Here is a 14,788-nt window from a genome sequence, read left to right as displayed (position 1 = left end):
CGTATGTTGTACGGCAATAATAGTTGTGTAAGTAGTTGTAACTATACTGAGACCTTAGAACTATATCTCAAGGTGGGTGGCGCATTTATGTTGTACATGTCTATGGGCTCCAGTAACCACTTAACACCAGTTTGAAGTCGTCGTGGCCTAACGGATAAGACGTCCGGTGCATTCGTGTTGAAGCGATGCACCGGTGTTCGAATCCCGCAGGCGGGTACCAATTTTTCTAATGAAATACGTACTCAACAAAAGTTCACGATTGACTTCCACGGTGAAGGAATAACATCGTGTAATAAAAATGAAACCCGCAAAATTATAATTTGCGTAATTACTGGTGGTAGGACCTCTTGTGAGTCCGCACGGGTAGGTACCACCGCCCCGCCTATTTCTGCCGTGAAGCAGTAATGCGTTTCGGTTTGAAGGGTGGGGCAGCCGTTGTGACTATACTGAGACCTTAGAACTATATCTCAAGGTGTGTGGCGCATTTACGTTGTAGATGTCTATGGGCTCCAGTAACCACTTAACATCAGGTGGGCTGTGAGCTCGTCCACACAGCTAAGCAATAAAAATAAATAAAAAAGGGTGGGCTGTGAGCTCGTCCACCCATATAAGCAATAAAAAAAAATCTAGCACTCCAGCCTTAGTTGACTTTTGACACCCATAGGCGATAAAATGCCCTTGAAAGAGTTGTGAATTGAATAAAAGTGGATGAATCAAACGAAATATTAAAAAAACATCCAGCCTCAACCGTTCTTGTGTGTGTAACGTGTAACAGTTAAATTAGATAGTCTTAGTGCTCAGTATCTCAAATATCCACACTCTATGGTGCACTCAATATTTTTGTTTTAACAAAACAATTAATATTTGAATTTTCAGACTGCTCCCGTATCGAAAAGTGGCTGGAGACCGGTAGTGGGGTCCGGTGGAATACTTTACTCATTCGGTGGTCCCGTCCACGCGCCTTCTTACAAAATACCTGTGCCCGTGTTGGACTATCAATCGTCCGCAAGACCATTATCAGCGAGGGACGCGACAAAGCTATCTTCGATCGCCCAATCATACCGTCCAACGACACTGAGAACTGTAGCCACACAATCTCCTCACGTCAACCAACCAATCAATTCCTATCACAACCCTTACGTTTTAAGCAACGGACTCTCTTACAAATACATCCAGAACATTCCCCTTGATACGTCTTATATCAGGAATCCTCACAATCCATTCGCGCGACCGGTGTTTTCCAAATACCCGACGAAGTTCAAGCAACAGGCTCAGAACAATGCGTTGCAACAGCTGACTAGCCTCCAACCTAATTATTTCGGCCAGTACCAAACACCGAAGCCCACGGATGTATTCGGGAAACCGATAAACGATTATGTGAGCCCGAACGTCGTTAAGAATTCTCAGGCGGCGTCAATGGAAATCTTCAAACCTGAAGTGTATAAGCTGCCAGACACGAATACAGCTTCTCAATCGGTCAGTCAGCAAGTGAAGACAGCGCAGCAGCAGAATTTCGGCCCTCAAACATTCAATCACTTCCCGCAGTACACATTCCAAGAGGCTGCATTACCGCACAGTATATTAGGTAAGATTCAAGTACTTAAGAAATGTTCACGATTTACTTCCACGTTGAAAGTATAGCATCGTGTAATGAAAATCAAACCCGCAAAATTATAATTTGCGTAATTACTGGTGGTAGGACCTCTTGTGAGTCCGCACGGGTAGGTACCACCGCCCTGCCTATTTCTGCCGTGAAGCAGTAATGCGTTTCGGTTTGAAGGGTGAGGCAGCCGTTGTAACTATACTGAGATCTTAGAACTTACATCTCAAGGTGGGTGGCGCATTTACGTTGTAGATGTCTATGGGCTCCAGTAACCGCTTAACACCAGGTGGGCTGTGACTTCGTTCACCCATTTAAACTATACAAAACAATTTTTTTTTGTGTGTGAATAATGAACTCTACATTTTGTTATTGTTGCGCGCTGGGACTCGGGATAAATATAGCTTTCTTTCACCGAAGTATAAATTAAAACTGTATTTAATAGTTAGAACACTTAAGGAACACTTTAAAATTCGCAATTCACTTCTTCCACTTCGCGTCAGGTGATCCGTTCGCTGTTTCGATTCGAGTAGAACCGATTACTAGCTGCCTTCATGTCATCTCTGCAACACTTTTATAGTCGACACGACAAGTCTACAATTATCGAGAATATTTCCGGTAGGACTAGTCGTTTCGATATGTGTTTCCGCTATTTGATAACAGATGGCGTTGCACTTCTCGAGCATTATCGATATTACCAGCTCTTTTGATATTCATTTCTGCTTTCTGATGACAGACGCCGTTTCTCTTACCGGCGTAACATTATCATATATATTTTATATTATACATGTTGTATACAATACATACATACAATCTGTATACAATAAATAAATGTATTATTTTCAGGTGCCTTCGGAAATTTTGGTATCCAAACCTACAAGGGTCATGATCCAGTATACCCCAACACGAAACAAACGTTATCACCTGCTCAAACACAAAAACAGACAATCTTCAATTCATTCAGTTACAATCCGAATTACAAATCAACACCCAACCAGTTTATCTCAACAACACCAAGACTTCAAACTACGGCCAATTTTAATAACAATTACTTTGTTTCGACCTTAGCCGATTACAAGGTTACACCTCCGCCCAGCTCGAAAGTAGCGACGGCGCCTAAGATAGATCCCAACGCCGGAGCAAAAGATTCATTTAAGCCAAGCCCTCAAGATCCATTTAGCAAAAACTATGCGACAGACTTTAATAAAGTAACCACATACAATCCTGTGCAAACTACAACGACTGCAAACGCTTTTTACGAGTACAGCTTCCCCCCGCAACAAGCGTCACAATTACAAAACTATTTCGACCAACAGAACGCTAATTACAATTACGAACAGAAGAAACAGAACGTAAATGACAATGTCGCTTCTAGTGTCAACCAGCATTCTAATCAATACGAGATCCAAAAAGTAGAATCCGGAGCTATTTCGAATTCTCCCCGCCGACCTACGTACGAGGTTATTGAAACCACGGAGCCAGAAGTAAACACCCATTCATCATCAGCAAGTTGGACTTTGACGTCTCCATCGTACGCGAATAACGACATTAAATCCACTGAGCAGTCGTTTAACAAAGAGGATTACGATGGTGTCTATACCAAACCAACAACAACGCCATTACCTCAACTTCCCGATGAGTACGCCATTGAGAATCAGCCCGATAAGAGTTTGGAACACTTTTTCAATTATGACGGACAAGTTGAATCTCAAAGTAGACGACCGCTAGGCGATGACTTTGAGCCAATCGGAAAACATAAGCTCAAAGATTATTACTACAGAGTGTCTACACCTGCTTACAATGAACAAAACGCAAAACGAACGAAAAATCCATCTGACGCAACTAGAGTATCCGTTTCTGTCGAAACAAGTACTTCGTCGAGCAAAGATATCAATGGAATACCATTAGAAACATTGCCTACACTACCTCCTAACCGCCATTTCAAACGACCTAGTTCTTCAGAGCCCCTTGACAAAGACAGAATTCGTAAACGAAATAAGATAAGGAGACGCCGTCCTATTGGCAGTAGATCGAAGGAAGAGATCAGCACTCGACCTAATATTCAAACTAGTGAGATTCCGCAAACTACTGAAGTTGACGAGGTTCACACAATTAGGCCGAGAATCAGACCGACATATCAACCGAACACTACCCCGACTGTAACAACCGATTCAACTACAAGCGGTTTACCTACGATCACTCCCACGGTACCAGGTTTAATAAAAAAGAAATTAGTACACCGCCGACCAATCACCACTACTGAAAGACCAGAAACAACAACATCTGTACCAGTCAAGGAGGACTCAAGTAAAGAATCGTCAATTATGAAGATTACAAGTCGTCCACAATTTCCCAAGCTTACACCGTCTGTGTACGAAATACCGGATTATAGCCACAAACAGGATGAAAAAGATACCCCTACTAGCGACGTTGCTGTGAGCATAAACGATTCATACAAAAACTCTGTGAAAAATGTTCAAGAGTTTTCATTCCATAAAGACGTCAAGCCCATCGAAGCTAAATTAGAACCAGTTACGAATCAACGTTATAGAGAAACTACAACTGAACAGTCTAGTGAATTTGATACAAACGGCGAAGTCACTACTACGATTCGTCCAGATACTACTTCTGTCGTTGGGAATGGTCAAAGACCTAGACTCAGGAACAAATATAATCGTCCTAAATTCAGCGTCAAAGACTATAGAAACAGAATGGGATCTACAAGCAGCACTACAGAAAAGCCTGTTGAAAATACACCAAAATTGAGATACCCTCATAGAAGAGTACCCTACAATGAAAACCTTAACACTGAAAGTGAAACTACAACTGAAAAGAAGAGGTTTACTCCCAAAGACCCGAGACACAAGCCTGAAACTGACTTAAACGAAGAAAAGGAGAAAGAGATTCATTCAATTCGACAGCACTCTAGACAGAGGCACACTACGTCAGCTGATGAAGTTGAGTCGACTTCGCCGAAAATTTCAGCTCGCATTCGCAACGGTCTCCGCAGACCCCGTCCGACAGAAGAAACCACTGAAACTACGAGTCAACAAAGTACGGTCTACCACAGAAGACCTTTGAGAAAGAAAATCAAAGATTCAGAAATCGGAGAGTCCGTACAGGACTTTGCTGTGACCGAAACTACACCTTACGAAGTTAAAAATGAAATCACATCAGAGAGAACGAGATCCGAGAGTGCTATTATGAAAATAGCCGACAAAAAGCATCATGAAAATGTTGAAAATCTGTTCGAACACTCAAAAAGAGTCTCAGACTTAACTTTAGCCGCTAGTAAAGATTACAACAAACCGGGTATGTTCAAAACATTGGGAACAAACAGTAGAAGAATACCGAATTATTTCACCATAGCGACCGACGATCCCATTCTGCCCATAGAAGCATTCTTTCCACAATTAAATCAAAAGAAAGACTCCTAAACATAATCAGTGATTTTATACCAAAACCTTTTTTCTGCCAAAGCTATTGAAATGGGCTATTATTACTTTGTAGTCTTTTAAGTAAGTTTATAAACTCGTGAAAATATGCATGATTATCTTCAATTTGATTTGTATTTCTGTCTTCAAAGCATTTCCTAAAAACCAAGATGTACTGAAGTTTTAAAAATAATTATTTAAAACAGTGTTTGTATAGAAGGTTTGTGTTTTCCAAAGATTCATCGCAAGGACTGCAGCAGTGCACATTTATTCGGCAATATATCTCACTATTTTTTAATTACCCAAAACACGCTATCTGCTGCTAAAAGTGGACTCTTAAGAGAAGTAAAAACGGTTTCAAAATATTTCCAAACACAAGTTACTTTACTGATGAAATAATAATATTAATTCGTTATAAATATTACGCAAGTAAGTTCTTAACTCGCAAATTAGAGCATATTATGGCCAAACTAGGGGCATATTGTGGCCAAACTAAAACATAAATTATGGTCATATTATGGCCAAACTAGGGCATATTATGCTGTATGTATAAAAACCTTCTTAAAAGTTTTTCTGTCGCCAAATATTCCTAAATCTTGGCTGTTTTTCTACATGAAATATATTACTGTATTTTTGATACTTTCAAACTAGTGGTCTATTAAAAACTATTATAGCCTCATGTGTGTTTTGTATGTGATTATGAATTATGATAAACACTTATTGAATGTCTCATTTGCATGGTAGCTTTTAATTTTAGTTATTTATTACATTTCAAATTTGTTTAAATGTAGGTACTGTTGTTAATTTCACATTTTAGAAACATTAAAATCTTATCATTAGAATGTTTTAGCATAGGTTAGCTACGAGAAGATGTAAATTCAATATTTATATTTTTAGTTTTTAATGTGTGTAAATAAAACTATTTTCTCATAATGGTATTATATTATTTATTTTCTCTATTAAAAACAACATTTGAATATTTCCGGAAACATTGTTGGGGATTTTAATATATAAAAATATAAATAATAAATTTTCGTAGCATTTAAGCTGCGTTGGCTTGTATTTTGGACATTTTTTGAATACATTTCATTGCGGCTTGATGAATTGTTTTTTCTAGTTGATCTGTAAAACGATAAAATAAGTTGAGGAGATAAATTTAATTGTTTATACTCTGCCAGCCTAAAACCTTGGTAATTCAACTTACAAATTTACCAAAATTGAATTTTGAAATCTGTTGGTGACATCACTGGAATATAACAATATGAAAGATCGGTTTGTAGGAATGTTTCGCGCGCCATCTGTAGCCATTTTTCAACAACCAAATACGATTTTTTTTATTATCATTTCTTTATGTAATGGACAATTCTTTAAATTATATTTTTCTATAATTAGATCGTAAATATGGACGGCACAAGTACAAACACAAAAGAAACAAACAAACTTACATATTTTATGTTGTCCTTTGATCGGAAACCGAAGCCTCAGGCTGACAGGATTAGAGCAAATAAACACGTACGGACTGTCGCTCTCACCGTCCGGGTACCTGAACATATATATATTACTGGTGGTAGGACCTCTTGTGAGTCCGCGCGGGTAGGCACCACCACCCTGCTTATTTCTGCCGTGAAGCAGTAATGCGTTTCGGGCAGCCGTTGTAACTATACTTGAGACCTTAGAACTTATGTCTCAAGGTGGGTGGCGCATTTGCGTTGTACATGTCTATGGGCTCCGGTAATCACTTAACACCAGGTGGGCTGTGAGCTCGTCCACACACCTAAGCAATAAAAAAAATAATGTACTCCATAAGTTTAAAAAATTAAAATTTTAAAATTCAAAATAAAAATTTAAATTTTAGCCTTACAATAGGACAAAGTGCACATTCAGTCTCTTTTAAATTATATTAAAAGCCTTAATCTTTTATGACTTAAAGTAAAAAAACCGAAACTGAAAAAATACAATTCATCAATTACATTTTTGGCGTTTATCAAACAAAAAACACGAACGAATTTTGGATTAAGCCACCTCAATTCTAAAGGTGCGGTATGTCCCTCAAAATACTGTATTTTCAGGGTTTGTTTTAATAAATTATATAAACCGAATGGTTTTGATTAGCTTCGGACGACTTACGTCTTCCGATACTCCTCCTGGGGCAGGCAGTCGTCGACGTTGACGCAGCCCAGCAGACATCCAGTCGGGTAGAACGAGGGAAATTGCAATTGCTTTTCTGTAAACACAAAATAAGAAAGTCTCTTTTCAAAGTTTTCATGTAGCATTTACTACATTGTTAATTTCTATAGTATTTCTATAGTAGTAGTATATATAGTAGTTAATTTCACTGGTGGTAGGACCTCTTGGTAGTCCGCACGGGTAGGTACCACCGCCCCGCCTATTTCCGCCGTGAAGCAGTAATGCGTTTCGGCTTGAAGGGTGGGGCAGCTGTTGTAACTATACTTGAGACCTTAGAACTTATATCTCAAAGTGGGTGGCGCATTTACGTTGTACATGTCTATGGGCTCCAGTAACCACTTAACACCAGGTGGGCTGTGAGCTCGTCCACCCATCTAAGCAATAAATATATATATATATATATATATATATATATTAAAAGCGAGTAGGTATTGTGCTATCGGCTTTATCTACTGGAAATACGTTTAGAGGGGGGGGGGAGAAAGAGGGTAAGGTCGGGGGGTTGTGGGGAGAGAGGGGGGAAAGAGTATATTCTATTACAAATCAGAATACAATTGATATTGAAAAATAATCCATAGGCAGAGATAACTGGCATTCCAGGCAACAACCGTGCTATCTAGAGCAATTCTAATAAAAATACAGCTGATATCTTTGCGCTGTTCTATTATTAACAATAATATTTACATATATACAATACACACATATAAATCTGTATTGCTATATGACTTACATACATATACACATAAGTCGACAGTATGAAATAAGTAGCGTTCCTTCACTATCGCTAAGGTTTACCTGGATACAGGACCCTGTACTGGTTCTCCAGCGCCTTGATGACGTCCTGGTCTGGGGGCTTCACTGTGGCGGCGACCCACAGCCTCCCTCGGTGGCTGGTGTACCATGTACGACCTTCGTGGCTATTCAAAGATGAGGAGTTTAAATATGTGGATGTTTTTTTTAGATTTTCTGGCCTGCTAACCTTTAAGACAAGTTTGTATTTTTTTTATTGCATAATTGGGTGGACGAGCTCCTACCTGGTGTTAAGTGGTCACTGGAGCTCATATACATCTACAACGTAAATGCCACCACCCACCTTGAGATATGAGTTCTAAATATAGTTTCGACGGCCGCCCCACCCTTCAAACCGAAACGCATTACTGCTTCACGGCAGAAATAGGCAGGGCGGTGGTATCTATCTACCCGTGCAGATTCACAAGAGGTCCTACCACAAATCTTATATTTTCTTCATAAATTCTGTTATAAGATGAAAAATGATACGAAGTTGATTAATTTTGAGACTTTAATCAATTTAGATGAAATTATATGAAACATAATCTCAGTAAAATTATGTTTGTTTACTGAGATTCTTTCAGTGGACTCTTTTTGAAGAGCCTGAGAATCTATGGCCCGCGGCTTTGGTATAATTTACCCATATTTATACTTTTTCACTGATGAAAAACGATTAAGAAACAACCGCTGTTGCAGATTTAAGTCTGAAGAAGCACTAAATTAACATCATTCCAGATCCTGTGGACCGAATGGTAAGCAGTCAACGTCGCCCTAAGCACGTCGTTACGGATCCTCCCGATCCACTAACGGCGCTTTTAGGTACCTCAAGCAGCGGTCATCGTTCTCATCGAACTCAGTTGCAGTAGGCAGCGGTTTGGCTCTGCCCTTGCCGAAGTCCATGGGCGATGGTAACCACTCACCATCAGCTGGGCCGTATGCTCGTCTGCCTACATGACAACGAATAGGTTGGGAAAATAATCACGGCGCAACTGTAGACAGTAGAAGTATAAACCGAAATATTTGCACATACACTACGCGAATTCCGTCACGGAAAAAATCTGGTATTATTTAAGTAATAAAAAAATAAATAAAATTTATGTAATTTATTATTTTTGTGATCATTTATTTCAGCAAGTGAACTACTTTTAATATTGCAATGCATTTTTTAATGTTAGCTGTCAGCTTGTACTTTGTACGATATATAAAAACACTAAATAAACCAGTTACAATTAATAATCTAAATGCAAAATTTACAAGACAATTTACAATTACAAAACTGAATTTATAAAAAATATAATCCAGAATCCGGATCTTGATGTTTTTGGTTGTTTGCCAGTCTAAGAGCCAGCTGACTATAAGTGATTAATGAAATTATTTATTAGGGGTTCAAAAATAACCACTCAGACAGCGACAACACCCCACTCTCCCCCGTGAAGGGGATCGAACGATCATCGAAGGCTGATGGTAGAACTACCACCGCCCGCCTCACGCTCAGGGTGCCGCGCCACGCCTCCTCATCGTGGTTGTCGATCATTCACGTAGTGTGAAGTTCTCGGTAAGAGCTTACTATAGAAATGATCCTATGAAGTAAGGTCTTGCCATATTTCCGTCGAACCAAACTAGTCATTCAACTATTGAGAAGCTCGTCACCGCGATTCAGAAAACAGTTCAAGATTGTTCAGCGACATCTATTGACGACAATATGAATGACCATGAACACATGTTAACAAATGTCAAATTCTGAGGTTATGTTTGCTTGTGACGTCACGACGTCTAACACGACTTGCTGTGACCTTGACGTAGTAATTACTGTGTTGAATCACTACATAGTATAAAACAAAGTCGTTTTCTCTATTCCTATATCCCTATGTATGCTTAAATTTTTAAAACTACGCAATGGATTTTGATGCAATTTGATGAGGAAGGTTTATATGTATAATAACATCCATTAAATAGTGGAGAAATCAATAATAAATTACAGTTTCCGAAGCGAAGCGAGGGCGGGTCTCTAGTAATGAATATCATGTTGTACACATATAGATAAACATTTAAAAAGCTATATTTGAGTTTTGCAAAAATTCTACACTTACATTTAATCAATGTTCATATAACATTTTTGCAAATCCATTCTAATGTTAAAAAAAATTATATTTTTTTTTCATCTTACGTTGTAATATCCGATTTTAGTGTCTTATTCCTTAGTGAAATTTCACACTGTATTTGATCCGACATTTTTAGTTTGTAGATGCATTATATGTGCTTAGTGCGAGTTTTTTAACGTTCTCGTAACGTAAAAGTTAGCTCATATTTGTATGGAATGGGATCGTTTATATGAGTCGTCTATTATCAAAGGTGGCAATCTGTGCATTTGGACAAAAAAATGTTATTGATATGTCAATACAGATTGATTTGAATATAATCGTCTCCTTCAAAGAATACGGTTCAAAACCTGCATTAAATAAAGGTTAATAGTTAACCTGTTATTTATCTAAGATGTCGTTCCGAAGAGTTTTGTGACTGCCAATGGAATACAAAGTCAATAATTCGTTTTTCTGATTTACCAATCATTGTCCAAAAGTCAGATTGCCGGCTTTGATAATAGACGACTCATATACTGCATACAAAATTGGGTTAACTTTTACGCTATCGAGAACGTTAAGAAACTCGCACTAAGCACACAGTTTTTACAGTTACGCTTACAGTTTGATGCCTTCAACGAGCAACGAGGCCCAGGGCTGGTGCATGGAGAGGCACCTGCCGGTGTCGCTCATCTCCTGCAACTCGGCGTCTTGTATACGAGACATCTGGGAGAACCCGTTGGCTCTAACAACAGTCGCATAATCCTCATTTTCCACTGACGGATCGAACTGAAAATATAAGAATTTTATTTTTTTTATTGCTTAGATGGGTGGACTAGCTCACCGCCCACCTCGTGTTAAGTGGTTACTGGAGCCCATAGACATCTACGACGTAAATGCGTCACCCATCTTAAGAAATAAGTTCTAAGGTCTCAAGTGTTTCTTCTCAACTTATTATAAAATTTATTTTGATAGTAAAGTATTTATTTTATTTTAATTCTATACTATTTATGTTTAATGACTTTTGTCCATTCTGTTATTCATCGGAACATGCTAGAATGCGTACTACCCCTCTAGTAATTTGGGACTGATTAATCATCCTTAGCGGCATCTAAATCCTAGTTTCTAGCCCTTCAGATAATAACTGTCACCAAGCAATGTAACTATACCGGTGTTCGAATCCAACAAGCAGATAGGATTTTTCTAAAAAATACCTACTTGACATTTATTTAAGAATGAAAATTTTTTTTTTTAAATTGCGCATTTGCTTATAGCGTTGCGTATGAGCCCACACGGGTATTTACACCTAGGGAGGGTAGGTACCCCTAGGGATGGCAGGTACCCCTAGGGATGATAAGTACCCCCAAGGATGGTGACGGTACCAGTAAGAGTGGTGCGTTGACCCCGGGCGCCACGTCCCGGTCCGTTGGCCCGGCGACGGCCGCGTGCGTCTGCAGCGCCCCGCCGGCGGCCCGTGCTCCCGCGGTTATGTCTCTGATCTTGTCCTCGTCCACATCGTGGTCTATGGTTTTGTCTTCCAATATCTGCCGCCCTGAAGACACCCAAAGTTCACAAATCACTAAACCTGTATTTCGTTTGACAGCATTCTTTTTAGTACCGATATTTTTTGTATTTCCTATTTTTACGTTTTGTTGTCATTATATTGTTTCTTTAGTTCCGAATTCATAACAGTTTTCGTGGTCACCGACAACAGCCGTCAAACAAACGAACAACAGATTTGACAGAATCCTATATCTCGCTAATGATATTTTCAAGACCGGCTTACATATTATATAACTCAGTGGTGTAACACAAAAACTAGCCTCCGTCCTGAGAAGAACTGGCAAGAAACTCAGCGGGTGTCTTTTTTTTTTATATTAGATTATTTTTTTATTTTCGACTCGACATCACACTCACCGGCGAAATCGAAGGTCATCTTCTTGTTCAGTTTGGACGCGTGCTTCTTCTCGTGCAGCGACCGCTGGTACTTGTCGAGTTTGGCGCGCTCCTCTGAGCTGAGCCACACGCTGTTCGCGTTGAAGTAGTCACTGTCGTCGTCAGTGACGCGGGTGCGACGCTCACTGGAAACGACCGTCGTATTGTAAGGCGGTGTGCTCAGTGGGCCTAGTACGAGTTTCTTAACGTTCTCGATCGCGTAAAAGTTAACTCAAATTTGTATGGAGTTGGAACAGCGCCCCTAGCGGCAAACGTACGCAAACGATCCCATTCCATACAAATATGAGCTAACTTTTACCGATGCCACGATGACTTGTGAAACCAACTTATTCTTGTTGTTGTCTTACAAACAACACAAAAAAAATGTAATCTACCTTGTCCTATCATATTCCAAAAGTCTATTTCTATGCACCAGAGCGTCCTCCCAGCCCTTGGGTCGACTCTTCTCCATAAGCGACTCCATCAATTTAGCACTAGCTTTGGTCTTGGCATTCAACTCCCTTTGTTCTTCTGGAGTGCAAACCTGGAAAATTTAACAGATTTTTTTTTACGTAAATTATTATGTATTCACAAATTGAGAACTGTACCACTGAGAGACACCAAATAACACGAAATTTTAAACACTAGATTTTTATACAATGGGAGTAACCAAATGGGATGCGTGCGTTATACAATTAAATTAATTTACAAAAGTTAAAACAAAGTCTTATGAAGACTTTACCAAGCTGCCACAAAACAGACAGGGGCCCGAGCCTTCCTGCCTGCAGACCACTCGTCCGCACTGTAGGCAGTTGTTGATCAGCTCATGTTTTGAAGCTTGACATTCACAGCGGTGTCTTCCTGAAATAAAATGAAAACTATTTTCTAGTTTTTTTTATAATTAGAAACACTCAAGGTAGAATCGCTAGTTTTGAGTGGCAACTGTAATTCATTGAAACCACAAAGTAGTTACTCCACTCACCACTGTGGTTTCTCAGATTAGACAAGAACCACACAGACCCCAAAATTTACATTACTCTTAACTGGGAATTGAATCCGGATACAATGATATATTCCTCTGGTTTATACCACTATTATTGGATCTACACAATTAATATTTCACAAAAACAGTAACACAAAACTAGTAATAGAATAATTATTTTATTTAGAGTCCAAAACTCCTTTTTTTATTGTTTTTATTTTTTATTATTTAGTTGGCTATTATTTGTATACCTTTGAGCATCACAACTTGGGCATTCTTCCCTTCTTGTGAGTATAGATTGACATATTTTGTTTTCTTCTTAGTTTTACTTTCAGGCTCGCTTTGTGTAGGCACTGTTTCCTTGACGATCACCTCTTGTTGAACCTTGCCTTTTGATATTTTCTTTTTTTGCTGTTTAGATGTCCCGCCTATATTTGTTTATAAAAAATATTCCATAATACAAAACCGTGACTTATTAGTTCAAATTTTTTTATTGCATCCATTGTTATATTTAATCCAAAAAAGCTACAAATAATTGTATATTGTTTTACTGCAATACGAATAGTCTCACTACATGCTAATAGCTACAAAATGTAATTGTCTGACTTGTTTATTATATTGGCAGAATTGCAAAATGAAAATTAAACAAAGTGACCCCTTTATTTGTGTATATGTGTAGTGATTGTGTAAATTTGTGTAGTTAGATCTGTGATGGCTTGGTGAATGGTTGCTGGGTCATTAAATCAGCTTTTATACATTAATAAAAAAATGTACATGACCTTTAATAGGAAACTTCAGCCTTATGAATTCGGAGAAAAAGTTTTTATGTTCAGAATTATTGAAGTCAATCAAAGTTTTCATGTATTCAGTTAAATCTACTTCATTATCTATTGACGAAACATACCTAAAAAACAAGAAAAAGTAATACATAAAATGGATTTATAACATTCAAATTTTTTATATATACATAATTTTATATTTCCCGTATTCTAACTTTATTAAATCGTCAGGCACTTCAAAATCCAAAATTGTAGATAGATTTTCCCTTATCCATTGCTCCATTTTAATTGAGGATGGATATTATTCAAATGCAAAGATGTGTCGTACAATAAAGAATAATAAATATCAAGTTAATTAATCATTAATCGTAGGTAATCAGTTTGTTCAAATATTGTATAATGTAAGTATTGGTATTAAAAGAGTTTGATTACACGTAGGTACCTATCAGGAAAAAAATAAAAACATCCACTTTTTTTCTTTTCTTTCATCGGACAGGCAAAGAAATTCTAGCTCATACACTGAAATATTTGAAACAAAAGCTGAAACCGTATTTGTTATTTGAAAAGTGAAATGGAATTAAGTAATAAAATAAAATAATGTACCATATATTAAAATAATATAGAAATAAATGAGTTGAGTTGTGATAAAGCAACAAGACGTTAGGCAAGATGAAATAAAATAACCTTTCAGTTAAATAATAGGTATTTACTAAGAGTACAATGCACTCTTTGAAAGAACTTGTGAAGTTGGTTTTGATCAAGTCTTGCAGTTTGGCTTGATTGCTCCACACTTATGCACTTTTACACATATTAATAATTCTTGGACCATCATTATAACACGTTTAAACTCGAAGAAACAATACATACCAAATATTAAAAAAAAACTGTTTGTATTCTTTTTTATCGTATTTTAATTTTACCTTCTTTAACTTTAAATCTTTTTACTGATGCCTGATTTTGTCTGGAATCGTTTCATGTCTAGTTTAAATGGCGGGGAGCCATTA

General features: G+C 38.0%; 3 protein-coding genes and 1 non-coding gene across 7 annotated transcripts in view; 1 reads left to right on the top strand and 3 right to left on the bottom strand.

The window, feature by feature from the left end:
* LOC105842244 (mucin-2) overlaps window positions 1-5,967 on the top strand; it is a 40,411-nt gene extending 34,444 nt beyond the window's left edge. Inside the window, exons 3-4 of the mRNA XM_021350398.3 lie at window positions 877-1,585; window positions 2,447-5,967. Of these exons, the coding sequence (XP_021206073.2) occupies window positions 877-1,585; window positions 2,447-5,037 (3,300 nt within the window). The 3' untranslated portion in view covers window positions 5,038-5,967. The remainder of the gene's footprint in view (window positions 1-876; window positions 1,586-2,446) is intronic.
* The window catches only part of LOC101739626 (dnaJ homolog subfamily C member 13), a 468,160-nt gene that overhangs the window by 364,903 nt on the left and 88,469 nt on the right, over window positions 1-14,788 (bottom strand). The window lies entirely within an intron of this gene.
* On the bottom strand, window positions 5,957-14,254 carry LOC101744062 (activating signal cointegrator 1). Of its 3 annotated transcripts, XM_004922408.4 has the most exons (12): window positions 14,000-14,254; window positions 13,785-13,909; window positions 13,257-13,433; window positions 12,766-12,884; window positions 12,419-12,567; window positions 12,006-12,169; window positions 11,471-11,640; window positions 10,711-10,877; window positions 8,017-8,138; window positions 7,162-7,258; window positions 6,480-6,577; window positions 5,957-6,156 (listed from the first exon to the last, which is right to left on the bottom strand). In XM_004922408.4, the coding sequence occupies exons 1-12, from the start codon at window positions 14,065-14,067 to the stop codon at window positions 6,077-6,079; spliced, it is 1,536 nt and encodes a 511-aa protein (XP_004922465.1). In that variant the 5' UTR covers window positions 14,068-14,254; the 3' UTR covers window positions 5,957-6,076. The 3 variants fall into 3 exon arrangements, with proteins under 3 accessions (XP_004922465.1, XP_062530086.1, XP_062530087.1); XM_062674102.1 differs by having other exon boundaries at window positions 5,957-6,577; XM_062674103.1 differs by lacking the exon at window positions 13,785-13,909 and having other exon boundaries at window positions 5,957-6,577; window positions 14,000-14,232.
* Window positions 9,406-9,607, bottom strand: LOC119630029 (small nucleolar RNA U3). The gene has a single exon (XR_005245843.1). It is a non-coding gene; the product is annotated as a small nucleolar RNA U3 (small nucleolar RNA).

The sequence above is a fragment of the Bombyx mori genome, chromosome 19 (assembly GCF_030269925.1).
Source record: "Bombyx mori chromosome 19, ASM3026992v2".
Taxonomy (NCBI): Eukaryota; Metazoa; Arthropoda; class Insecta; order Lepidoptera; family Bombycidae; genus Bombyx; species Bombyx mori.
This window is presented reverse-complemented; position numbering and strand designations above follow the sequence as displayed.